At 57.7% G+C, this 25,433-nt stretch overlaps 9 protein-coding genes across 9 annotated transcripts; 7 read left to right on the top strand and 2 right to left on the bottom strand.

The window, feature by feature from the left end:
• Nucleotides 1-1,717: 1,717 nt before the first annotated feature.
• SPRG_14065 (hypothetical protein) lies at nucleotides 1,718-3,601 on the top strand (the record flags this gene model as incomplete). Its single annotated transcript, XM_012352972.1, has 6 exons — nucleotides 1,718-1,888; nucleotides 1,938-2,042; nucleotides 2,091-2,456; nucleotides 2,505-2,867; nucleotides 2,916-3,092; nucleotides 3,137-3,601. 6 exons carry the CDS (start codon nucleotides 1,718-1,720, stop codon nucleotides 3,599-3,601), a joined length of 1,647 nt encoding a protein of 548 aa, XP_012208362.1.
• A 972-nt stretch (nucleotides 3,602-4,573) lies between these two features.
• Nucleotides 4,574-6,753, top strand: SPRG_14064 (hypothetical protein; the record flags this gene model as incomplete). The annotated part of the gene is made up of 10 exons (XM_012352971.1): nucleotides 4,574-4,665; nucleotides 4,711-4,735; nucleotides 4,785-4,792; nucleotides 4,844-5,084; nucleotides 5,128-5,232; nucleotides 5,284-5,616; nucleotides 5,677-5,997; nucleotides 6,054-6,242; nucleotides 6,294-6,417; nucleotides 6,473-6,753. 10 exons carry the CDS (start codon nucleotides 4,574-4,576, stop codon nucleotides 6,751-6,753), a joined length of 1,719 nt encoding a protein of 572 aa, XP_012208361.1.
• Nucleotides 6,754-10,243: 3,490 nt separating this feature from the next.
• Nucleotides 10,244-11,950, bottom strand: SPRG_14063 (hypothetical protein; the record flags this gene model as incomplete). Its single annotated transcript, XM_012352970.1, has 8 exons — nucleotides 10,244-10,514; nucleotides 10,564-10,714; nucleotides 10,762-10,906; nucleotides 10,968-11,058; nucleotides 11,110-11,293; nucleotides 11,346-11,529; nucleotides 11,581-11,690; nucleotides 11,734-11,950. 8 exons carry the CDS (start codon nucleotides 11,948-11,950, stop codon nucleotides 10,244-10,246), a joined length of 1,353 nt encoding a protein of 450 aa, XP_012208360.1.
• Nucleotides 11,951-12,763: 813 nt separating this feature from the next.
• SPRG_14062 (hypothetical protein) lies at nucleotides 12,764-13,380 on the top strand. Its single transcript, XM_012352969.1, has one exon. It carries the CDS (start codon nucleotides 12,809-12,811, stop codon nucleotides 13,310-13,312), a length of 504 nt encoding a protein of 167 aa, XP_012208359.1. The 5' UTR covers nucleotides 12,764-12,808; the 3' UTR covers nucleotides 13,313-13,380.
• A 411-nt stretch (nucleotides 13,381-13,791) lies between these two features.
• On the top strand, nucleotides 13,792-15,176 carry SPRG_14061 (kynureninase; the record flags this gene model as incomplete). Its single annotated transcript, XM_012352968.1, has 2 exons — nucleotides 13,792-13,973; nucleotides 14,000-15,176. 2 exons carry the CDS (start codon nucleotides 13,792-13,794, stop codon nucleotides 15,075-15,077), a joined length of 1,260 nt encoding a protein of 419 aa, XP_012208358.1. The 3' UTR covers nucleotides 15,078-15,176.
• A 1,102-nt stretch (nucleotides 15,177-16,278) lies between these two features.
• Nucleotides 16,279-17,400, top strand: SPRG_14060 (hypothetical protein; the record flags this gene model as incomplete). The annotated part of the gene is made up of 1 exon (XM_012352967.1): nucleotides 16,279-17,400. The coding sequence occupies one exon, from the start codon at nucleotides 16,279-16,281 to the stop codon at nucleotides 17,398-17,400; it is 1,122 nt and encodes a 373-aa protein (XP_012208357.1).
• Nucleotides 17,401-17,716: 316 nt separating this feature from the next.
• On the bottom strand, nucleotides 17,717-19,099 carry SPRG_14059 (hypothetical protein; the record flags this gene model as incomplete). Its single annotated transcript, XM_012352966.1, has 5 exons — nucleotides 17,717-17,828; nucleotides 17,876-18,308; nucleotides 18,379-18,661; nucleotides 18,703-18,802; nucleotides 18,846-19,099. 5 exons carry the CDS (start codon nucleotides 19,097-19,099, stop codon nucleotides 17,717-17,719), a joined length of 1,182 nt encoding a protein of 393 aa, XP_012208356.1.
• Nucleotides 19,100-19,775: 676 nt separating this feature from the next.
• On the top strand, nucleotides 19,776-21,239 carry SPRG_14058 (hypothetical protein; the record flags this gene model as incomplete). Its single annotated transcript, XM_012352965.1, has 5 exons — nucleotides 19,776-20,099; nucleotides 20,148-20,557; nucleotides 20,599-20,697; nucleotides 20,750-21,083; nucleotides 21,131-21,239. Exons 1-5 carry the CDS (start codon nucleotides 19,852-19,854, stop codon nucleotides 21,237-21,239), a joined length of 1,200 nt encoding a protein of 399 aa, XP_012208355.1. The 5' UTR covers nucleotides 19,776-19,851.
• A 758-nt stretch (nucleotides 21,240-21,997) lies between these two features.
• Nucleotides 21,998-24,847, top strand: SPRG_14057 (hypothetical protein). Its single transcript, XM_012352964.1, has 14 exons — nucleotides 21,998-22,208; nucleotides 22,254-22,391; nucleotides 22,439-22,595; nucleotides 22,648-22,770; nucleotides 22,829-22,959; nucleotides 23,016-23,224; nucleotides 23,276-23,467; nucleotides 23,541-23,709; nucleotides 23,757-23,885; nucleotides 23,936-24,005; nucleotides 24,052-24,164; nucleotides 24,214-24,364; nucleotides 24,416-24,561; nucleotides 24,611-24,847. Exons 1-14 carry the CDS (start codon nucleotides 22,044-22,046, stop codon nucleotides 24,707-24,709), a joined length of 1,992 nt encoding a protein of 663 aa, XP_012208354.1. The 5' UTR covers nucleotides 21,998-22,043; the 3' UTR covers nucleotides 24,710-24,847.
• Nucleotides 24,848-25,433: the final 586 nt, after the last annotated feature.

The raw sequence follows: 25,433 nt of genomic DNA, 5'->3' as shown, positions 1-25,433 counted from the left end.
TGCCCGGCTCGACGCGCCAACGCTCTTGGTACGCGATGAAACGTGCATAGAAAATGAAAGCACTCGACGGTCTCTCGATGCTACTAGATCCGTGCCGTGACGCCGCGGTTCACCGCGTCCCATCGAGCTTTGTCTTGGACGGACGCTTGGGCAGCCTCGGGTTTTACCGGACGGCGAGTCGTGCTTGGGGACGATCGCAGTCGACTACCGTGGCCATGTGGCCCCGTCGGGCGTCATACACCTAACCCTCTACGGCTACGAGCGCGGCGGGGTGGCGTGTTTTGGTGGCCAAGGTGCACCTGCACGTCACGGAAAAGGACATGCTTTTTGTCTCGGCGACCGTTGAAGTGGGCGGGGCCATCGATGCACCGGACGCCAGGATCCAGGAGCTCTTTGATCTCAAAACGGAAAGTCGCGTCGAGGAGCTGGACGCGTGGTCCCGCGCACCCGCGGCCGCCTTTGATCTCGAGCTGACGCGCGTACCAGAATAATGCCGCAGTGCAATAGGAACTAGACGTGCTCGTCGTCGTAGAGTATTTCTTGCTTGCCATAGAACGCAGTCCAAAACATTATAGATTGCTGTGGCCAATATTATTCCCTTGGCTATGGCAGGACCTTGACAACCTGCGTCTCGCTGCCGCCGACCGTCCGTATGCCGCAACTTTCAGATACAAAGAGCTTGGGATGATGCTTGTCCGTTGCAGCACGTCTCAAGTTGGCGCAAGTACAGTCCACCGAGAGCGTACTACTGGTAAGCGTCGTTTTAAAGGATTTCGGCGACCCCTCGAGTGAGTCACCGCACCCACGTTATCTAGTATCACGCAACTTGAAGTTGCCTTCGCGTTGACGGATTTTACACGACCACGGTCCACACGAGCCCAGCCAGTGCATGGAACTACTGCACTGCAGTGCAGCACAGATCCACTCGAGTGACGTGACAGGCCAACCGAATGCACTCGAGCGACATGAGACGGGAGGAGCCCGAACCAAGGTGCGTGACTTTAGACTCACCGCGCTTGCAACCGACGCCACATCCATCACAGGGCACCGACACGAAACGCACCCATCGTTCGACCGAGATTGCGTGATCTCGCTTTGAGTATAGCGCTCTAACGTTCCAGATTTTGACTTCTCAGCCGGTGGCATCATAACCACCACTGTGGTCCACCGACGGTCACCCCATCTACTTGTAGCCCCAGTCAAGACGCACCCCACCCTTGCTTCCCTCGTCGTCTCAGGTGGGGCCCAGAAAAGGTCTCGGTACTCGCTAAAGTTTTTGGGTCGTACGTCTCGTGGTTATGTTCGATATATCTTAAAGGAACGGTTTTGACTGAAACGTATCAATGATCAACCTCGAAACCCATACTGTGCAATTCGACGCTATCATGACCGAGTGCGCGGTCTCGTGCCGCTTCCACGTGAGCTACTGCAGCCACGATACCATCTTCCAGCCCAAGTACACGCGGTGGGCAGCACTTATGTTGTGCTCTTCTCTCATGGTTACCTATAGGTCCAAAAAGCTGGCAAAGTCAAGGTACATGCATCCCCCGCCGACCTTGATGGTTGACTGGCTGCCATTGCTAGGTGCTCCGGTACGGCGAGAAAATGCAGCGGCGGCGCGGGTTCCAAGTGACGTCCTGTTAGGTGCTTTCCCCACTGCTGTCCGCGGCACGTCTACTACCGGTACTGCGGAACGCCAATCACGGTTCATACAGAGATGCCGCATGCGCCCAAGCCAGCGACTGCGTACGTCTCACTGCTGCATTTCGCACCGTCGCTCGAGCCCGAGTGGGCTGTCAATGACGTCATCGAACCCGTCGACGTCGATCGCCTCACGCGTGACGCGGGGGCGTCATGGTATGTCGGGCGTCAGAAACTCGAGGAACAAGTACGACGCGACTCCTTTTGCTATTGCGTGGACACATTGCACTGCCTAGAACGTTTTAACGAGTGTCTTCAACCAAGACCTCGTCGCGGGCTGGACGTATGGCTGGGCGAGCGGTCGCAGTCAAGCCGTGCGCGACTGCCAACACCACGTCAAGGTACGCTGCTGCTCTAAATGACGACGACATGCATACCATCATGGGCAGGTGTACATCTTTGAAGTCTCATCTACCGCGTGGCGGGTCGTGGCCAAGGTGCTCTCGCCAGGGTTCAAGATCGAAACGTATCGGAACACGACCAAGGCGGCGGCGACAGAGACGCTGTCGCTGGCAGCACCGATGGTGTCGACGTCCCACTTGCTTTCGCACTCGTCCAAGCACGTCATTGCCCCCGAGTCGCCTCGCCATGTCTCGTCCCGGACTCAAATCATGGCCAACCACTTGGGCATCCTTCTGCTCTTTCTGCAGTTGACACCGATCGAATGCACCGCTTCGGAGTGGTCAAGTCGGCTCTTTCAGCACATTTCAGGCCGTCCGCCGACACGTGAAGACATGTCTGCACTGTTGAACACGGTAGACACCTCTTCTGCGCTTCGGCATTCGAGTTCAAAGGACGTGTAGACGTTGAGAGACGAGCTGCCTTCGTCGCCGGCGCTGCAGCCCCTTCGAGCGCTTGCCTCGTCGTGGCTCGTCCACCTCTTCCACCCGCACAACATGGGGCAGTACGAAGCCGTCGTCATGGCCCATCGCGACTGCGTTTGTGACAAGGCCGAGCTCACGGCCGCCTACAACGACTGTGTCCATCTGCTCTACCGGATTTCCGAGTCGTTTTTCAAGACGGACGCGGCCACCTCCACGGGCGACTTGGCCAAGACGATCGCCCATCACTGTCCGTTCCTAGAAGGCGTGCTCGAAGGCCACTTGCAGCGCGAAGGGTACTTCAAGTTCCACGCTCTCGTTGCCCATTTCCGCGAAGTGGCGCTTGTACGCGAGCCTTTTATCTGCATTCGCTTGCTTATGCGCGTGGGTTAGAGCGCGACGCGGGAGCCCGTACGAAAACCAACGGGCAGTGCGCTCTCCGGCGACTGGGTCGTGTGCGTGGCCAAAAGTCATTTGGCGCCACAACTGGCCGTTTCCGTGACCGCCGCCGCGCATTATGCAACACTTCTCTCCGCTTGCCACGTCATCCACGGCGAACACGAGCTGCTCGTACGGTGACGCATGCAAGTCCCTATTGACGCCAACCTGCGTAGGTGCAGTCCAAGTGGAAGCTGTACCCGTCGTCACCAAGCCACTTTATCTTGGACAACCACCCGCGCGTGCTTCGGACGCTTCCGAATGGCGAGTCCAGCATGGCCAGTGACGGTCGCACGCTAGGTACTCCGTCTCGAAGCGAATGGCGGCTCATGGGTACTATAGACGGCGATTATGTGGGCACCACGTCCGGCGGCGTCGTTCACTTGACGTGCTATCGGTACAACCTGGCAGCCAACGAAGGCCACCGCGTCACCTTTTGTCTGCGGGTGTCCGACGAGCGCGAGCTTGTGGTGCACCTGCAGTCGCAGCGCGTGGTCCTCTCTGCGATCGACGACAGCGTCTTGTACATGACGGCCCGCGACCGCACGGCGCTTTGGCACTCTGCGCAAATCGAAGACGTCATGCACGGCGAGCTCATCTACCACGATGCAAGGGCGGCCCCAGGTGTCGTTGAGCTGTAGCCGCGAGGACGAAGTGGTCAACTCGTTCAAAGCACGCACGTAGCTACGAGCACGAGCTCCACCGTGGCGCTCGAGCATCCCTCGTCCACGCGTGTTGCTATACACGCGGGGAATGATGTCATGGCGATCGTCTTGCTTTCTATCGGGACCAAATCGCCTCCTCAGAAACCTACCGAAACCAATGTCACCTCGTTGGTTACGTTATTAGTGGCTCGGTGGCGAGTTCAGAGGCAGAGGTCCACCCGTCGCTGCGAGCCAAGAGAGACGTGCGTCCTGGCTTGGAACCGCCCAGAGAGGACTCTGGAGGCTAGGACCACCGCCGGCTACGCCCAGGTGGGTTTTGGAGCATCGGCGGGAGCAAACATACGAGGCATACGAATACGCCGGCGGCTGTTAAGAGGCTCGTGGCACGGCGTCCTTGACGAACCGGTTACCGAAATGTGGTTCGGAGCACGACACAGAGCCGGGATCAACGGGTTCTGCGCGGCGCTGGTTGCGTCCTTAGCGGTGCGTGATTAAAGTCGGTATCTCAAACGGGTCTCTAGTCACCTTGCTGCGGATGAGGGCACGCGACTACTAGTAGTGAAGACAGCATGGAGGTGGCAACATTCACAAGGACTCATCGACGTTGTGGCTCTGGCTACTAGCGGAGCGATAGCTGTCGACGTTTCCCTCGATGACGTCGTCGTTTCCACCCAAGCCTGGATTCGAAATATCTCTGCTCCACGTGGCGCAGTCGAGGCCACCCAATTGCGATAGTTCGATATCTTGTACTAGTAGTAGACCGACCCCCTTGATGTTGCCAGCCCTCTCTTTCACGACACGTTTATTGGACCTCACTCTATCACAGGAACCTTTTGAGGGACCAGGGCCAGGGCCCTCATCCTGTCGCGTGGTCTCGTAATCAAATGGTTTTGGATTGCACCCGTGGGGGGCCAACATTTTTCATGTTTTTTTAACACAAAAGAAGACATGTCGGTCGACCTCGCGCCGGGCGTCGCGTCGAGCGCCTTCCACGTCAACTTTTGCAGCCACGAGACCATCTTCCAGGCGCAGTACACGCGGTAGCATGCTCGCTCTCGCCCACTCGCCTCACGCGCCATGGCTAGGTACCAGCGGGCGCGCAAGGTCAAGGTACGACGCTGGCCGCGGCAGGGCGCTCCAGCTCATGGACGCTACGTAGGTCATGCGGTACGCCCGCCTGTCGCGATGGCACGGCCCTAGCGCGGCTCTATGCTCTAGGTGCTTTCCGCATTGCTGCCCGTGCCACGTCGCCAACCGGTACTGTGGCATGCCATTGCAGCTGCGCACGACGCTTGCGCCGACGCCGACGCCAAGGACGTATGCATCGCTGCTCAAGATTGCGCCAACAGACCACGAGAGCTGGGCGCTGGGCGCGATATTGCCGCCCCAAGATGGCCGCGAAGGCGACGATGACGACGGCGCCACGTGGTACCCTGGCATGGAAGAAGCTCTCGAGAACGTAGTCTTTACTTGAGGCGAACCGTCTCCGATGCATACGATAGAACGCGCTCGGGAGCTCGTTCAACCATAGCTTGGTCGATGGCTGGACGTACGGGTGGAAGAGTGGCCGCAGCCAAAGCGTCCGAGACCGCCTCCACGCCGCCACGGTACCTTCTCGATTGCTATCCCTTCGTGATGCTTCTATTCATCGGATGCAGGGCTTTCTGTTTGAAGTCGTCTTGTTGGCAAGCGGCAGCGTGGCCTGGCATCTCATCGCCAAAGTCACATCGCCCGGCTTTACGGTGGCCACGTACCGTAACCGCGGGGGTGGCGCGCCCCCCATGGCACCATCGTCCTGGCCGTCGTCGTCGTTGTTGTTGGTGCCGGCGCCGATCCGCACCATGGCCAGCGACCTCGGACTCGTGAGCTATTTTTTGGATACGATCGAGCCGTCAAACGCGGCGGCCGAGGCTGCGCTGGTCGGCCATCTCCTCGGCGACGGGTCGCCGCCTGCTCCATTCGACTGCGTGGCGCGGTGCCATGGCACACCGGTTCGAACCGTTATAGCATTGTGTTGGGTCCGAGCGTTCGAGTGCATTATGTATGGATAGGTCTCGGACGAGCACGAGATGGCGGCCGCGCTCCTAGCGCACTTGCTCGAGCCAGCGCATGTGACGCAGCTCCGCGCCTATATCACGACGCACGAAGCGTGTGTGCTCGCCAAAGCGACACTGCGTCAAGCCTACAGTGACGGCGTCGAGCTGCTGCACACGCTCGCCAATGATTTTTTGACGCGCGCCTTCGACACGACGCTGTCGCTTCTGGCGTCGCTCGTGCGTCAAAAGCACCCGGCGATGGACGCGGCCGTGCAAGCGCAGATTGGCATTGAAGGCCGGTTCGGGTACCGCTCGGTCGTGGCCCATTTCCGTGAAGTCTCCTTGGTGAGCCTCCAAAAATATTTGAAAAAACATAAAACTCATGGGTGTAGAGTGCGCTGAGTTCGCCGTGGGGACCGCTGCGTGCGAACGAGTCGGCCCTCTCGGGCCGTTGGATGTTCGATCCAGACGCCTCCAGCATCGAGCTCGCATCGGGCGCTACGTTCTCGCTGTGGGAAGCCACGCGCTGGGCGACGTGGCTCTACGGCTGCCGCTTGGAGCACCGTGGCATGACGTTGCACGTACGAGTGAATAAGCGCTGATATGCAGCAACTATCACTCTTATTTATCAGGTGACGTCCGACTGGCAACTGTATGCGAGTGCACCCGCGGTCTTTCTGCTCGACAATGCGCCGCGCCTTCTGCGCACGTTCCCGAACGGGGAATCCACGATGGGTGGGACAGGTGTCGTACTCGGTGCGTGATAGATGATGATGCCACGACTTGATAAATCGATACCTTGATATTGTAGACGGCGATTACGTCGGCCACGTCACCAGTGCCGGCGACATTTACCTCGAGTGCTACCGGTACCACTTGCTCGCGGCGTGCAGCTCGCGCCTACAACTCCAGCTCAGCGTGCGCGACGGCAACCTCTGCTGCAGCTTCAAGTGGTACTGCATCGACGGCCGCCTCGACCCGTCGCTTGTCGTCGCGGCCGTCGCCGAACGACGGGCGGTCGTTTGGGAGTCGGCGTCGGCACCGATCGTCGGTTGTGGCGACGCTGTGTTCGTCCGACGCCGCGTAGACTGAGTCGTTAAATGCCTGGAATGGGTTAGCTATTTCTGAACAAGAACGACGACAACATTTCAAGCGATGGCGTTTCGAATTCGACCGTCCTGGCCTGTCGCAGCAATGGCAAGAGACCGTCGCTAATGGTCCGACGACTACGGTACTCCTTGCGTGCATTTGGATAGTACAACGCGTGACAATTGTTATCACCCCCTCCAAGCTCGCACATGCCGTAGCTCCCACGAGTCGGGAGCGACACGGCGACCACAAATTGACTACTGTAGACCGAGGCTTGACTCGTACTGCGTCGGGGGCGATACCCATTGAAGCGGCGTCCGCGATGCGACGATGGCTCTTTTTTTTACGGCCTTTCGAACGTCGCAGCTGATAGGATACCCCTATATCTACTATCATCAAAGGTACATCGTGCCCATTGTGTGCTCGGATGCGCATTGTACCGTCCGGCTGCGTCGATGGTCCGTCGCAACCCACGGACGACGCGATGACGTCACCACGCAAGACAACATTGACACGTATCGAGCGAGGTATGTACACGTTGTCGCACCCAAACGCGCGCCATGAACACTCGCAAAGTGGTGACTGTTACTCGATCATAGCGAGTCGACCAGACACCACGCGCAAGAACGGGCAAAGGTGGGACGACCCGGTTCTTGCCACCGCTAGGAGCTTTGTCCCACGATCTGTCGAAAGACCTCACAACAACTATGGTCGCGATCCCAGATACCTGGTGCAACGACGTTGGCGGGCAGACGACAAGGCAAACAAATACTACTATTTAGCCTGCTGCAGTGCAAGCAACGACGCTTTCTACACCTACACCCAAGCCGCAACCAGAGGCGATGCGTTCAAGAACGAGAGATTTCACCGATTGTATACCACTTATGGTCGACTACTAGGTCTGAGCTTTTAAGTCCAAGGGCTCTACGCAAGACTTGACGGACGGTCAAGAGAGCGCTTACGTCCATGCCGTGGGTGCATTATATGTTCCGTCATCGAAACGACCACGCATGCCACGACGCTCGAACCCTCTAGTTCGAATGTTTGATAAACAAACCTAGGTTGCACGACCCTTTACGGGGCCATGTCCATCGATGCATCGAGGCAACGAGGCGCGGGAACGAGTCGACATCCAAGTACAGTACCGGGAGTACCAAGGACGAAATCCATTCCATCTTGCAGCGGCAACCCAAGCTGCATGGAATTGCCAGCTACTCTAGGCTTCCGCAAGGTATGCCCCGACATATGCTACGCGCGTCATTGCAAAGCACTGCAACCTCATCTTGGCTTTGTAGAGATGTGCAAGGGTCCATCAAAAGCTTCTGAACCCTTGGATGTGCCAATACGGCATCTCAATTGAAAACGCGCAATGGCTGGTCAGTGGGAAACGATTGAAAAGACAATATTCGTGATTTCGGATTTTCGCGTGCCACGATGCGTTCTGCAGCTGAATACGGTGGATTACTCGCCCTGTCTGTTGAAGCGCCAATGCATCAAAGGGGGAAATGTGCATTTTCAGGTATCTATCCTAGTCAGCCACCGCAGCGTTCCGAGCGAAAAGCAAGCCAGCCTGTGGTCTTGCAACGTCGTAATACGTCAACCATCCAAAGGGCGACCGCGGGGATGTGGCGCAACACAGAGATCGTTTGACCGTGTTGGCGAGGTGGGACGTTGTCGCTTGGCTCGGCCACCCTCGTTGCCGTCGACGGTACATTCCATAGACCCGCAGCATCAATATCACCAATACGACGTGGCATCGATTGCGGTCTTCCAATTTGTGAACCAGCTGCAACAACTCCTATGGTTCACGACACAGCCCGACCAACCCAACCAACACCAAGGATCGCGCGTCGTATTCAGTGGCTTTTCCCACTTTGTTCAAATCGCTGTGGAAGACACTCGATGTCTGCCAACGAATGCGCGTAGTCCACCCTTTCTACATGTACGGTCTACACGCCAAAAGACAGTAGCACGCCGTCGCATGGTCACCTCCACTGCGGTGTACTAGTATCACAAATGACCTTGATCCGTGTGCATCTGAAATCTCAACACCTCGGCGTCACCGTCGTTCAAGCGCACTGATTGACCACTACATTTCATCCTGTCGTCGTCGTCGTCGCTTGCGTCACAACGACCGTGTGCGACGCGCCTGCGGCCACTTGCAGCAATGTGACCGTCTCGTCCGCGGCCGCGATAACACGAGGCTCATCGAGTCTTGTCGCGCCGGTCACGTTGCCCATGAGATCGCACTGCCCATGGACGTTGCTTCCCCAGCCCTAGGACGGCAATTGAGTTTGCCAACAAGCGTGACAACGCGTGTACCCAGACGCTACCGTCGGCCGCCGTCCACACAATGTGGTTGGCCCCACACGCCATCGTTCGCACGGCCGCTGGCACTGGAATGTGCGTGAGCCAGTGCTGTACGTTGGGCACATCGGGACACACAAGGCCCGCCGCGAGGACCTGGCCCGACTTGAGCAGCACACACGTATACGCCGCGCCACCGCCCACGTCCACAGGCTTTGCGTCCGCTGGTAGCGTTACCTAGCCCCATGGTTGAAACGGTTTGCAGTCCGTCGAGTGGCAAATCGTACGCGCAACGGCGACGACACATCCATTTCGGACCCGAGCCCGAGCCGACCGTCGCTGCCGCAGCCCCACGCAAAGAGCGTTCCGTCCTACGCAGCGTGGACTGAACGAGTGTTGGGAGAAGGCGTTTCAAGGTATAGTACTACCCGTGCAATGACCATCGAGTGATGGGCGCCCGCCGCGATGCGCAGTGCAGCACCTGGTTCTGTCGTCTCGTCAGAGAGTTTTGGTGGCAACAATCTGGAGCTCAGGGCGTTTGCTTCCGCGTTCTTTTCGGCCGACCACGTGCTTGCAACGATGCTTGGACGCTACGAGCTTGTCGAGACCCCGTCGAGCAGAGGCACCTACCGAGGCAGCGTCGTTCGCGACTGTGGTTTCGCGCCCGAGCTGGAAGAAACGATTGCAGCCCCACGAGAAGACCGCGCCTTGCGACGACATGGCGAGCGAGTGCGCGTCGCCGCACGCGACGGCACTGATGTAGGCGCCTTGCAGTCCTCCTTTCGCAGCTCAGCGTGGCGTCTTCGACCAGCGATATCGAGACTACCTTGCACGCGACGCGGCGTGATGCTCAGAAGCATTGTTGAGCTCGGGAGACCGAGCTGCCCGACTGCGTTGGTTCCTGCATATACATGTCAACATGAGACAAAAGGCCAGTGGTGTCGGCATAAAAACCCCAGGCAAAGACATGGCCATTGATGTCGCAACTCAGCATATGAAAAGCGCCGCACGCCACCTACACCATAAATCGACTCGGATCGAGTCGCGAAAAGGCTGTGCACCTGCAACACTTTGGTCGCGCCGACGACGCACTGCGGTGCCTCGACGTGGTTGATCGCTTGCGGGTACCCGAGCCGTCCGCCATATGCATCGCCCCACGTCGCGACGGCGCCAGAGTCTAACCACTTTAGCAGCAGAAGAGGTACATAGCCATCGAGATACCTGAAACGGTAGCAAAGCACCGATGGCCGACGGCTACGTGGTACACAGCGCCTTCGACGCATATCGGATCGACGCGGCCCGTCACGTGCAGCACGGTCGGCGCGTCATCGGAGGTAGCCGTCGCGTGGCGCACCTCTGGCAGCTCTGGGAGCGCCGTCTCTACCATCTCGTTGGATGTCGTCATCGTCGTTGTCAGGAGCCACTCGAGCGCCACTTGAAAGTTGGCCATCGTGAAACTATATATCAATGTATCAAGATCACATCGAGCACGAACAATGGAGGCACCCAATGGCCGAGACGGTCGCCGGCACAAAGTGGTACTGCTCCATGTACTGCAGCATGGCGACCAACGGCAGACGACCGGAGGTGTTGCCGGCGCGGACAAGAATGTAAAGGAGCTGGTCCAAGACGTCGTCCGTGCTCAAGTGGAACGCGCCTGGGGCCATCTCGATACATTGATTCACACACCGTCGGATCGCATACCAAGCGGCCACTTGTGCCGCATGAGCCGCGCATGAATCGCGTCTTGAACCGACTGGAGCACGCGCTTGAGCTGCAGTAGCATACCGAGCGGCGTGGTTTGCGTGTACGCGGCGAGCAGCAGTGCGATGGCTTCCGTGTGTTGACACTACCGATCCATTCGTCCATTCGTCCATTCATTGCAGACGACGACAAGCCGCTCGTCCCACCTGGAATTCGCGTCGGATCTTGAACGTCGACGGCGTCGCGAACCGTAAAGCGAGCCACGCGGCTTCGAGCTTGGCTTGGTCGGACGCACAGCTACACAAAAGACACAAAAGCATTGGTGCAGAGACGATTGCGAGAAAGGACCATGCTTCCAGTCGCGCTAAAATCGTCGCATGGACTTTCTCGAGCAAGTACGACTCGACCGCTTGGTCCAGCTGCAGCGAGCGCTGGTGCGTGCGCGGGCCAAGGTCGAGTGTGCCGCTTTCCAATAGCAGCGCGGTGCTCTGTTGCCAGACGCGGAGAAGGCTTTCGGGACCAAACGCCGGATCTACATGCACGCCATCCAGTCGATACATTGATACTGCAGATATAGCGCGTACGGGACGGCGGCAGTCGCTGCACTTGCTGGACAAAGTAGTCGAGCGACGCAAAGACAGACTCGGACTCGGGGTACGCGCGCATGATGGCTATGTACCGGCGATAGGTCATGGCGTCCATCTCGCCCATCTCGTCCGGCACGGCGACGCCGCCTTCGAGCGGCCGGTTGATGTGCACGAGGCTCATCTGCATCGCAAGATCGCACCTTGGTGTGCTGGTAGACAGTATATGTATTACCTGCAGCGCGTGGTGCGGCCACTCTTCCGTCATGAGGATGCGGACGACGCGGGCGTCGCGAAAGCCAGCTTTGGTGTGGATGTGGGCACCAACGACAGCGATCTGCTTGCCTAGTCACCAGCTATGAGCCAAGGCGACGCGATCCAATGGCACCGTTGAGGCTGCGGTACTGGCCGACCTGCGCGTCCGGCAGCAGAAAGTGCGTCTGCAGCTGCGAAAGCGAGACCGCCGCCGTCAGCAGCGAGAGGCTTTGCGGTACGCACACGAGGCACTTGAGGCCGTCGGCGTCGCTCGTCTGCCGCATGCATTCGTTGACGAGCGCGTCACAGTGGGCCGCCAAGGCCGCCAAGAACGGATGCGCCGAGCTCATGCCAGCGGATCGCGCAGTGCAACCTGCGAAAGTGTATCGCGTCGTGTCTTTATTCTAAAATAATCTATTCAATACAAATGTAGAGGTGTTTATTTCACACAAAAGTATTCATGGATAGAGTTTTTGTTTTTTTAGAAGCAAGCATTTTAGATAACATTAAAAAAGAAACGAGCAACACGCACCCGGATCAGGTGCGGAACCGGCTGGTGCGGTCGCCAGCGGTCAAGATTCCGCGATGCACATTGCAGAAGGACCTTGTGTTCTCAGTGTTGTGTTCTCGAGCGCATGAAAAGCTTTCGCACACACGTCGTCGTCTGGGCTAGAGTTCTAGACTTGCGCCAAAAACCCTGTTGCTCATTGTACTGTAGTAAGCTCGGACAACGTGTGCTACATCACATTGGCGACAACGTTGTCTACTGCATACGAGGTGAAAAAGATGGACGTGGCTGTTGCGAGATGGGTTTCAGATACGGCACGGTCGCCGCTGCACCAGGCTTCGGACCAGCTTTTCTCGCACGCCAGCATCCGATGGCTACAGGCGTTCAAAAGAGCTCGTCGTGGTCGTAGCAGCAGTAGACCGGATGAGCGGCGCGTTGTTTTGCGTGAGGAACGTCCCGTCTTCGAGAAGCACGTTCTCGATGGAAGAAATGTCGGTTTGTCCCGGTTTATCCCTGTATGTGGGCACATTGCCCCACCACAGCTTACAAATATCAAGTGTATCCAAATGCTCTCTGGTCTTTGTCCCAACATGTCGCAGATGATACTGGTGCAACTTCAACCAGGTCTGGTGTCGCGACCTTTCGGTCACTCAGCATTTTGACTGCCACGACACACTCGACATTCAATCAACAGAAAACGATGACGAAGCCCCACGCACGGTACATGATGGGCGACAGTAGCGCCGTGCTTACGCGCCAGCAGAGCCACGTCTCGGCGCGCAGCATCCACGTCCTCCATACCGGCGCCAAGACGCCGACGACGTCTCCATTTTTTGTGCCAGCCACGCTGGTCATTGTCGCCATCCTGCGGGGCGAGACCATTGACCTCTCGCACGCAACATTCGTGTATCCGACGACAACCATCAAGGTCTATGCAATCCTCGGCGGCGTGCGCATCGTCTTGCCCCGGGGTGTACGCTTCGAGTCGAGTGGCGTCGGCGTCGCGGGCTCCTTCAAGAGCGTGGCCCAAGGCGACTCGCTTTCGACAGAAGCGCCGCTCGTGCAGATACGAGGTGTCTCAATCCTCGGCAAAACCGCACATAGCGTCAACCACAACGCGCCGCCCGTCGCGATGATGTACTCGTTCGAGAAGGCGACACATGCCACGCATCACCCCTCGCTGCGTGCAGCGGCCCGCGCATGAGCAAAGGGCCTTAATTTATACTCTAGTTTGATAATAATATGTACACTTGAAATGCACCTCGACTCACCTTTAACTTGAGCTTTTGTCCCTTCTACAACTACCGGTACCGATGGATAAAACCGCCCTGTCCAGTCGACGTGTAAAGAAGCACAGAACGCGAAACGTCGAGAGACCGGGCCTGTCGTTGCCGATACCGTGTCGCTCAACCCGCTGAATCGTACATCGTCATACGTCGTGAAGCAGGATTCAACAACCTACTCATTATATTGTTCAGAGATCGATACCGTTCAGTGCTTTGCGAGACGTCCAACCCACAGTCAGCCTGCAGGAGGGCGACCTCGTTGGGCTGGCGCAGGTTTGTTCCACCGACGATCAGATCTGCTTGAAGCTGGAAAGACGCAACTTTTCGAGCCAATCAAAGACTGCAATCGATGGCCGAGCCAATCGGCATGGATGACTAACTGCACCTTCCAAACGCCATGACAGCAGCGACGACTACCATAGCCCGCAGCGACTGCATCGCGCTCGACGCGTCCGACAAGCTCGCGCCGCTCCGCGACCTCTTCTCGCTTCCGCCCAACCAGATCTACCTCGACGGCAACTCGCTCGGCGTCTTGCCGACGGCCACGGCCGGTCGCCTCCAGGCGGTCATCGCCGACGAGTGGGGGCACGGGACCTCATCCGCAGCTGGAACCGCGCTGGCTGGATGGACTTGCCTAACCGCATTGGCGACAAGATCGGATCGCTCATCGGCGCGTCGCCAGGTCAAGTGGTTGTTGCCGACTCGACGTCGATCAACCTCTACAAGGTGCTTAGCGTCGCGCTTGCATTGCAGCGCGCCGATGCGACCAAGACGACGATCTTGTCGGATGCGAGCATGTTTCCGAGCGATCTCTACGTTGCGGAAGGCTTGGCCAAGACGTGGAACCTCGAGCTTCAGCTGGTACCCACGTCCGACCTCCTTACTGCGATTGGGCCCCACACGGCCATTGTCCTCCTCACGCCCGTGAGCTACCGGACAGGCGAGCTCCTCGACATGCACCAATTCACGTCGGTGGCCCATGGCGCTGGCGCGCTCATGGTCTGGGACCTCGCGCACTCGGCGGGCGCCCACGTCGTCGACTTGCTCGGTTGCAACGCGGACTTTGCCATTGGGTGCGGCTACAAGTACCTCAATGGCGGCCCCGGTGCGCCGTCGTTTGTGTGGGCGCACCCTCGGCACGTCAACGCCGTGTCGCAGCCGCTGCAAGGCTGGCTCGGCCACGACACTCCGTTCGCGTTTGAAAGTTCGTACACGCCAGCGCGCGGCATCCAGCGCTACGTGGCGGGCACACCGCCCGTGCTCAGCCTCGCGGCGCTCGAGTGCGGCGTCGATACAGTCCTCGCCGCAGCGCCTCTCGGCGGCATGCTAGCCCTTCGGCAAAAGTCGCTGGCGCTCACCCGCCTCTTCATCGACTGCATCACCGAGCGCTGTGGCGATGCGTTCGAGGTCGTGACGCCCATCGAGGATGCGCGCCGGGGCAGCCAAGTGAGCTTGCGCTTCCGTCGCGGCAGCGGCCAGGACGCGTACGCGATCATCCAGGCGCTCATCGCCGAGCACAGCGTCGTCGGCGACTTTCGCGCGCCGGACCTCGCGCGCTTTGGGTTCACGCCGCTCTACACGCGGTTTGTCGATGTGTTTGATGCGGTGCATGCCATCGCGAGTGTGCTCGAGACGCGCGCGTACGAAGCGCAGGTGTACCAAGTGCGTGCGAAAGTCACATGATATCACGGCCATCAACGACGCGCCAAGGCGCTGATTTTTGGGCAGGGAGCGATTCGTGTACTGAGTAAAAGTACGATCCGAAGGTCAATACAACGTGCTGTGTTTCGAGTCGTTGCGTTGAGAAAACCAGCCTAGACACCCAAGGTCGTGCCGAGAAGCAGACGCAGACGCAGGCGCTCGTCGGCTACTAAAGCTAGCTAATCCATGGGCATTTCAACAAAGATCAAGTCGAACGCAACCCAAACGTGTTGTACAAGTACTGGTGCAAGTATATGCTCTGAACGACGCGGGGTTTCTCGGGCGTGTCGATTTGCTGAATTTGAGAGGGTGTTTTAAATGAAGCTGGACTCGAACTCGCGATCGCTTGTCCTCGATGTGAATGATACGCCGTTGTCATCGTCGTTGTGCACACACCGCAGTGACAACGGGATCCGAGGATTTGCGTTTCCTCCATAACGTAAGCCCGTACTGTACTCGTCGTGCCGCTCTCGTCGTCTGAGTTCACGGCACAGCATATGGAATTTACTTATCAGGCCCGTCGTTGGTACAGGCCGTGGTGGATCAAAGTTGATGGTGGCCTGTCGGCGTCATGCGTACTGTGCTTGCGAAGAAAAGGTGCATTGCTCGGGCAATGATGATGCAATCGCCTTTGAGCAGCCTTACGAGACCTCAGCTCGTGGCCACGTGTGCTGTGTTGGATGTAAATTGCAACCAACCCAACCAACCAACACGTAGTATCTAGTGATGTAATATGGCGTGGTAAACTTCTAACCTGCGAGCCTAACGAGTAGCTTTAACCAGACGCTGGAGCGTTCACGCATGATAAACATATGTCGGCGGTCTGAGTCAGAGGCCATTTATGTGATACCGCACCCAAAGCCCGCACAGGCACCCACTGCACAGCCCACTGCACCAGCGTTTGTACTCGTCGAAGGCTCCAGCGCTGAACCAACTCTATGGCGAGCGCGTTTTCTTGGGGCAAAGCGCGTCGGCATGAGGTCTCTGTGTATCCACCACACACACGCCGACCGCTTTTCGTCATCGCTCTGCGATGCTACAATGCTCGACAAGATCGGTGCTGCAGGACATTCCCACGGTTATCAGAGCCGTGCCCACCTGGTGTTCTTAGAGTGTTCTCAGCACCACGTCGTCTCAGATGTTCTCGCACGCAGTCAATTGACATCACACTTTGGAATTGTCCATGAAGGTGCTCTACTGCCTCGCTGCGCTTCTCGCCGCCGTCTCGACGGTCACCGCCGCCGACGACGACAAGCAGCGGACGCCCGAGCAAATCGCGGCCATTCAGGACGACGCGGATGTCAACCGCAAGTGCCACACGTCCAACGCCAACTACATTCCGTCGCTCACAAAGGGCAAGTACGTCGAGTCGGCTTTCCACAACTGCTTCCGCACGGACGCGCAGATCACGGAGCTTCTCGACGCCTATGTCAAGCTCAACCCAAGCGTCTTTACCAAGTTTCCCGTCGGCGAGAGCTACAACAAGCAAACCTTGTTTGGCTACAAGCTCGCGGCGTCGCCGTCGGCCACGCAGGCCATCTACCTCCAGTCGCTCATCCACGCGCGCGAGTGGGCCACCGGGTCGTCCAACCTCTATGCGATCTCGGCGCTCCTCGACGACATCAACAATGGCAAGGTCGCGGGCTCGCTCCTCGAAACGTACGCCTTTTACACGGTCCCGATCGTCAACCTCGACGGGTACCGAATGAGCTGGAACGGCAACCGCTACCAGCGCAAGAACGCCAACGGCGTTGACCTCAACCGCAACTGGCCTGGCCCGTACGACGACCCGAACCCGCCCAAGCCCGCCGACGAGACGTACCCTGGCCCGTACCCGTGGAGCGAGCCAGAGACCAAGACGATTGGCTCGTGGCTGCTCAGCAAGAAGGGCGAGCTCGCGGGCTTGATCGACTTGCACTCGAACGCTGGCGCCGTTTTGATTCCGGTCGGTGACACGAAGAACGCACTCCCGGGGGACACGGACGCGCGCCTCCTCAAGCTCGGGAAGGCCCTCGGCACGGCCATGGGCGGCGACTACGAGGTCGGCCGCAGCTACGAGATCCTTGGCTACATGGTCTACCACGGCACGCGCGACTGGGGCCTCCGCAACTTGGACAAGCCGACGCTGACGGTCGAGATGATTGGCGATGACTTTGTCGTGCCGGCGTCGACGATCCGCGCCCGCGGCAAAGAGCTCTACGCCGGTCTCCAGACGTACGCCAAGGAGTGCACGATCTACAACGGCAAGAACACGACGTCGTCCCCCACGCCCGTTGTGACGCCGACGCCGCGCCCGAGCTGCTAAGTGTTGCGCGTGTGTTGACTCGTTTGTATAAACTCCATTTCTGTTTTGCGACATGCACTTTTTCGTGGCGATGGGTTCGAAGGACAATATTGTGCACATCTTGTTGGAAGCGCCGCGACTCGAGAGAGCGCTATAATCGTTTAAACAACACTGGCCATGGGGCATGGCTGTATCGATGGACTTGCGGGCGCAAAGGAGCCCGACCCCTACCCTAGCCCTCTGAATACACGGGGGTAGGGTAAGTACGCGACTCATGCTTGGATGGATATCGATCAAGTTGATCCAGTGTCTGTATTCATATTTCTCGCTTTCCGGACTAGTAGCGCGGCTTGTTCCAGACCCACTTGTTGCCCGAATACTTGATACCGTCAAGGACAGGGCACCCGCCGTGGAGGCTCATGGGATCGTTGACGCCGTTTGGGAGCATGCTAGCCAACGCTCAAGTCGCATTTTTGGAAAAGACAGATACAAGTACCTGTAGAAGACGATGACTTTGCGCTTCTTGGGCGCGACCTTGAGGCCCTTTGTGCAGTCCTTCATCGAGTCGGGAAGCGGGAGGCCGCCGGCGCGTGGGAAGATCGTGTGGCCGCCGTCCGCGACGTCCGACATGTACCAAAAGACCGTGATCATGCGGTTCTTGAAGCCGTGGTGGATGCTTTCGACCACGTCCGGCGAATTCTGGTAGCTCTCGACGGGGAAGTAGTCGGTGTGGTGATCGTACTTTTGGCTCTCTTCGTAGCGCAGCACTTGGACATCTTCTTGGTGCGAGATCGGGACTTTGACCAGGTCCTGGACGCGCTGGTCGATGCCCATGACGAGTGCGTGGCGGTGCGACGGCAGAAAATACGTCGTGCTCGTGCGCCACTCGGTCGCGGGCTTGCCAGCATCGCCGTCTTGGAGCGTCACACCTAAACGTGTCGCGTTCATTGCGTGTTTATAGCCATATAGCAAAGGACATTCTGCCTCGATTCAACGTACCCGACGGCGCCAAGTGCTCCTTGGAGAGGTCGAGGATCACGTCGATTTCATCGTCGCGTAGAAACTCTTCGACCGAAAACACGAGCGGTGTCATCGCGAGCGTCTCGAGGACCACGTCGCCGAGCCCGTGGAGGTTTGGAATGGTGCGCTTGTGGCCAACGTGGATACCCGGCCAGATGAACTGCCCGCCTTCAAACACATAGACGAGCGACGCGGCGTGGAGCTGGCTGAGCTGCCAGAGGCGGTCGCCCGTCGGCGAGAAGAAGGCCCAGCGCTGCTTGTACTTTTTTCAATGTCGCTGGACGGAACCGACATCTTTAGCACCGACTCGAGCTCGGCGCGGAGCGCGCCCATGTCGAGCGCGGTCTCGAACGGCAGCGGCGCCGCGGTCGCAAGACCTTCCTTGTACGCCAGACCTTGCATGCTGTGTAGATGTGTGAGGCCATAATGCATCCCATAGAGCGTACGTATCGTGTGGCGTCTTGCGGATGCAGAGCACATGGAAGCCTTGGACTGGAAGGACGTCCGTCAAGTGGGCCGACGCGGCGGCGGCGCATGCGGCGGCGTCGTAGGGACGGCCGACGGGCGATGGCGCCGGCAGCCGCGAGTCCAGCTGCAGCGATCGCGCGACGGGCGCAAGCACATGATGCTGGAGTAGCTCGCTGTAGTAGTAGCCAGCCAAGGCGACGACGACGAACAGCGCGTGGAGGAGCTTGCCCATGCTGCTCTTCTCGCCACACGGCAAATCTTAGACTGGCGCCGCTGCGACGCACCGATTGGTGCGCCCACTTGGGTTCTAGCCAATCGGCGGTACGTACAACAAAGGATTTTGACCAATCACATGCGTCGCCACCGGTTGCGGAACTTAATCTCAATGATCGATGCTCAAAAATTGAATTGCCAACGCGTGTGGTCACCCTTTTTTGAGCCGCTCGTTCAGTTTGGAGATCAACCCACGCACGTCGACATAAGATACCATCATTGGGACTTTCATACACTCGCATGTCATTTCGCCGGTGGAGCTCAATAGTTGACGAGTTGCAAAAGGGAACTGCACAGACGACACGTTAGGCCTTTATGGGCTTGAACCTGATCATGCCTGTTTGTTAAGAAGGAATCCTATGTCAGGAAACAAGTTTGTCGATATGGGGTGATGTCGTTCGTTTCTTTTTATAAAATTGTCCGGAGGCCCTCGTAGCTTGATTGCCTTTATGATAAGCTCGTGCGCCATGCCATTGTCCCTAACATTCAATTGTCATGTGGAGCAGGAATCCACTAACTGGACAAAAGGTGGTCAACTAAGTGCCAGCCGCATCTTGACAGAGCTGCACCACAGCTGCCCAATTTCCGGCAACCCCTTCTCGTGCATGCACCGCAGCGTTTCTTTCGTTTTTAGACGGTGAAGCGCAGTATGGAAGGTTCGCAACGTACGTTGCGGGCAGCATAGACTCCCACATCGATACTGACAGCCACATGAGCACGCGGGCCCACGCGCTCACGCTGCTTGTCGCTGTGGCCATCGGCCTCTACTCAATCTCGCCTCCGACGCTTGTCGACTACACCCACCTCATCGCCTCTCTCTTGGCGCCAGCGATTCATTTCGAGGTTGATCCTGCCTTCAACGTATCCGCGTGCAAGGCGGCCGCCGCTCCGCACTTGTCCAACACCACGTTCGTCCGCGGCTTCCACGTCCTCTGCCTCGCAGCCACGGCCAACAACACGTAGTACCCCTGATGGTTGACCAGGAGTCCAAAATTGTGCACCTTTAGGATCCAAGGGCTCGTGTACGAGGACGGTGTCCTGGGGTACCCTTCGTACTACACGACTGCGCGTGATCTCCACGAGCTCCTGCGTGCGCTGCCAAGGTCGAGCTTTGAGGACGTGGATGACCTGCAGTGGAAGCAGCCGCCTCAGTTTTACGCCCCCGACGGCGAATTGCTCGCGTTCATGGACCAGCTGCTCGATAGCAACGTCGTGTATCTCTTTGAAGGCGGCCAGTTCGTCTGGCCTGGGCTCTACGTTGGACATCGGCGGGTTGTACCCGACCTCCCAGGGCTCGGCGATGTCGTGCTCGAGACACTATCCATGCAGCCGCTCGTGCTGGCGGTCGACCGATTTCTTCACAACGACGAGATCGACGCGATTGTCGAGCTTGCGCTGCCATACCTCGCCGCCTCCAGTACGCATTGCAGTCTTGCGCACATAACTCGATGGGCGTAGCGGTCAAGCTCCAAGACGGAGACGAAGACAAGCCCGCGTCCGAGTGGCGCACGAGCTCGCAGTACTTTCTCCCGTCGTCCGAGAGTCCGATTTTGGCGCGTACAAGCACCAGACACCTTGTATTAGTTGTGACATATATCGTTGTGCGTAGAGATCGACGACCGTGTCGAAGCGCTCGTCAAGGTGCACAAGACGCACCAGGAGCCAGTCCAAGTGCTTCGCTACGAAAAAACGCAAAAATACGACCACCACACCGACTATTTTGACGCCAACATGTACGACAACAGCCCTGAGTTTCAAGAATACCTCCATCAAGGCTTCAAGAACCGCATGATCACGGTCTTTTGGTACATGTCGGACGTCGCGGACGGTGGCCACACGGCGTTTCCCCGCGCCGGCGGCCGTCCACAGCCCGACTCGATGACCGACTGCACAAAAGGCCTCCTTGTCGCCCCCAAGAAGGGCAAGGTGATCGTATTTTACAGGTATGTGGCGAATACCATTCTTGCATGAGGAAGAACCTTTGGTGTAGCATGCTCCCGGATGGATCCCTCGACCCAATGAGCCTCCACGGCGGGTGCCCCGTCCGCGACGGCGTCAAGTACTCGGGCAACAAGTGGGTCTGGAACAAGCCGCGGTAAACAACGGAAACGCAGCGGTAGCATTGAGCTACCGTGGTTTTGCGACTAGCATAACCTGTGTTGATGAATGCAAGTATCTATCTATCTATCTATCTATCTATCTATCTATCTATCTATCTATCTATCTATCTATCTATCTATCTATCTAAAACTAGTATTATCTTCGTCGTGATTGGCGGCGAGAAGACGCACATGCGCTCTCAACATAGCCCGCAGCCGTCCAGCAGCATCCAGCAAGCAAGCGATTGCTGGCAACGACCCAACACAGAGACAACGCAGCCGTACCGTATAGTACGAGTAGCACACAACAACCCACCACCAAATCGGTCAAAAACGAGCTTGGTTTGTGAGCTGGAATTCTCCATGAGGCACGTTACCGGAAGAATTCTGTCACAAGTCTAGTCCTCGGTGAGACATTGCGCGTGACTTCGACCTCATAAAGACTACATTTGGCTCGTGTAAAATTTACTATTTTCGGGCGCGACTTGGTGGCAAGCTGCCGGTATCTTTGCCATCTCCTCGCCTCCATGAGAGCTCGGCAGACTCCACCACACTGCCTTTACGAATGATAATTGACTCCTCACTTGCTATCGATCGTGAGCTACAGTTGTAAGCGCCGCAAATCGGAGAGTTTTCATACGCGAAGAATTGTCTGATACCCTAGCTTTTTGTGAGGCCAAGTGGGTGGCGACGGTTCGGCCATCTTTACAAAGATGGATCTTTACATACATACATTCATGACATTGACGTTCACATTCGTCAAGTCGGTAAGATTCCACGTGGCCGAAGCGTCGCCTTGGACCCATGTTGCGCTGCGCTACGCTCGTCCTCGCCTCCGCCGCCGCGAGCCATGGCCTCGCCATCGGCCGGAGCGCGCGGTCCTCAAATGCCACAAGTGTCGCCTACGCCGACGCCTTTACGGGCGTCGAGGACGCCAATGCTACGCACTCGCTCCACGTCATCACGCAGGTGCGCGCCCATGCCTCCATATACAAGCCCACGCCTCTCATTTAGATCCAATTAACCAACTTTGAGTTCAAGTACGACTCCATCCCTGGGCGCCGGCAGCTCGGCGTGATTGGCTCGCCGATGCTGCGCAGCCTCTTGCCCGAAGGCATCCACGTGTACCCCGAGCGCCACGTGTACAGCCAAGTACGAGGCGTGATAAGACGTGGATGGCCTGGTGCATCTTTGTATAGGAAAAGGAGAAGATTGCGATTCAAAACTTCCACGCGGTCGATAAAGATGCGCTCTTTATGCACAACGTGGCCGCAACCCAAGTGTTGATCCGGCGCCAAGGCGACGCGACGGCCGGGGCCCAGCGCCTCCAGCGGCAACTCGACGACGCGTCGGCCCGTATGCGACCTCGCTCGAATCGCACCGATGACGAGCATATCGTATTTCGTAGGTCTCGAGAAGCTCCAAGTGCATTTGGACCAAGAAGCCTCTGCGGTCCTCATCGAGCAGCGCAAGATCGCCGAGGCCACGCGCGATACAGCGCAGCTGGAGCTCGACACCGTGTCGGCCAAAGGTATGACTATCAATGTATCAATGTTTTGGAGAGTGCACGGATGCAATGTGGACGCTAGCGGACCAAGAGCGACAGACACTGGCCGTGGCGCACACCAACGCAGTGGCCCTCGCCGAGCGCGAGAACGCACTCGAGCTCGAGCGCATTCGCTTTGACGATGCGCAGCGGCGCGACCAAAACAAGGAACTTGTACGCAGTTGACAAAGTATTTTGATTTATTTGATTGATTACGCCACCATTGTTAGGTGGACATGCAAGAAGCCTCCAGTGCCCGCATCGAGCTCAAGCGCCGGGAGACCGAAGCCATCTTGAAGGAGCGGCAGCTCGAAGCGGATAAGGAGCGCATGTGGCTCGAGCGCAACACGACCCTGGAGAAGGCCGTCATTGACGTCGAGGGGCGTATTAAGCAGCAGCGCATGAACCAAGACATTGAGATGGCGCAGCTCCATGCCCAGTAGAGCCATCCCTCTCACAACAATGGCAGAAATGACGATCGTCTGATTAGATTTGAAGCCGAGAAGGACAAGGTCATGACGGCGCTGCAAGCGACGTTTGACAACCTTGGCGCGGGTGCGCTCGTTTTGCTCTCGGACTCGGACAAACTGCTCAAGTTTATTGGTTCGTTTGTGGCGCTGGCGTTTGGCATCTACCTCACCCGCGAGTGCATACGCATTGGTGGCCAAATCATCGAGCAACGGTACGATTTAGGATTTACTGGAATTTTTTGGAGTTTTGAATTTTTGGATTTCTTACATTTATGCGGCATCTAGTCTCGGCAAACCGTCGCTGGTCCGAGAGACGTCGCGCCGTGGCGGCTTCATCGGCTGGGTGCGCAGCTTCTTTGCGGCTCCCATCGGCACAGAGCCGCTCTCGGACGTTGTGGTCCACGCCGCGCTCGAAACACGCTTGTACGACTTGGCCAAGTCGACAAAGAACGCCGTAAAATGACTCCAAAGGGAATCTTTCAAGTTGATCGTTGGTGCTAGAAAAAACATGGGGCCCCCTACCGCCATCTGCTGCTGTACGGCCCGCCAGGGACGGGGAAAACCATGGTCGCCAAGCGCCTCGCGATTTGCTCGGGCATGGACTATGCCATCATGAGCGGTGGTGACGTCGTACGTCTGCGACTATTCCTTGTTCGACGAGCATGATCTATATTGTCTAGGGCCCCCTTGGCAGTGATGCGGTCACGGAGCTCCACGCTCTCTTTCGGTGGGCCCAAGCCTCCCCACGGGGTCCGACAGTTCCGTTGGTCTCTCCGATCCAACAACGTGTCTGTAGGTGTCTTGATCTTCATCGACGAGGCCGAAGCCTTCTTGGGCTGCCGAGCAACACGCAAGACCCACATGAGCGAAGCGATGCGGAATGCTCTCAACGCTCTGCTCTTCCACACGGTATAATAGCGTCGTTGGGGTGGTTAGGGTCTGCAAAAACATGTGATAGGGGTCGCAAACCAAACACTTTATGCTTGTAATTGCGACCAACCGGCCCGAAGACCTCGACACGGCCATCACCGACCGCATTGACGATGCGCTGCACTTTGACTTGCCCGAAGCCAAAGAGCGCGTCCGCCTGCTTCGCCTCTATTTTGCCGGTAGTACAACTCTACCGTCGTTGGCAGCGGATTTCAAAGTCGTTGTTCTAGAATGCGTTGCAGCACTGCCCGGCGGCGAGAACCCCGAGTGCACGGCGATCCTCGACAAGGCAGGAGCTGCCACGCAAGGCATGAGTGGGCGCGAGATCAGCAAGATGATGCTCTACCTCCAGAACATGGCGTACGCCCAAGACGAGGTTTTTCACGCGATCATCAACACTTGCCTACGTACACGTACTCGAATAGGTCGGGATCTCGCCCAAGCTCGTGCAGCGTGTCTTGGCCGAGAAGATTGAAGAGCACAAGCGCAAAGCGAGCCTCAAGTCGTACAATGACGAGTCGTAACGCACAGTCGTCTGCTGTCTCTCGACAGGTTGAGCCTGAGAGATGCGCCCAAACGTCGCAAATCGATCGCCAGCTCTGTCTTCCACATCGTCGTCTTTTTAATCCATCGGTAAATAAGATCTCACTGCTGCCTATCCATGCAGCCACGTGTTTGGATCGAAACAGAGATGTTGCACCCGATGCCAGAACAACGCGGCGTCCCAGCTGGTCCCAGCGAGTCTAGTGTATCTATGTACGTACTATGATAGTATGAGCCACCGACAGTGACCTACCGTAATAGTGTGCCACGACACAACTGGCTCCAGCTACTCGACACATCCGATCCGAGACCCGAAAAGCAAGGGGCAAACGTAAGATCCCCAAAATATAGAACGGCAGCACCACATGTTTTTTTACAGGGCGCTACGCCACGTTGATGCACTGCACCAGCTCCAAGCCGGCGCGCAGGACCGCCATGACGCGGTGCGCAAACACATCGTGATCGGTACAGCCACCATCGTCCAAGGCCGGGTCCGAAAGCGTGAGGCTCCACACCTCAGGCGCGCAGCACGTAGAGCACCGCGGCGCATCGCCGCGTCAACGTGGCCGACACCCGCACATCGCTCGCCACATGGGCGCGCGTCTCTTCATTGTGGTACTGCACGCAGTCAATCTTGAACGGACTTTCGGTCGTCGAGGAAAAGAAGCCGACGCGTCGCGCGTCGCGTACGCGGCTTCGAGCGCA

This window comes from Saprolegnia parasitica, assembly GCF_000151545.1.
Source record: "Saprolegnia parasitica CBS 223.65 unplaced genomic scaffold supercont2.111, whole genome shotgun sequence".
Lineage (NCBI taxonomy): Eukaryota > Oomycota > Saprolegniomycetes > Saprolegniales > Saprolegniaceae > Saprolegnia > Saprolegnia parasitica.
The sequence above is the reverse complement of the archived record's forward strand: the minus strand, read 5'-3'. Positions and strand labels throughout refer to the sequence as shown.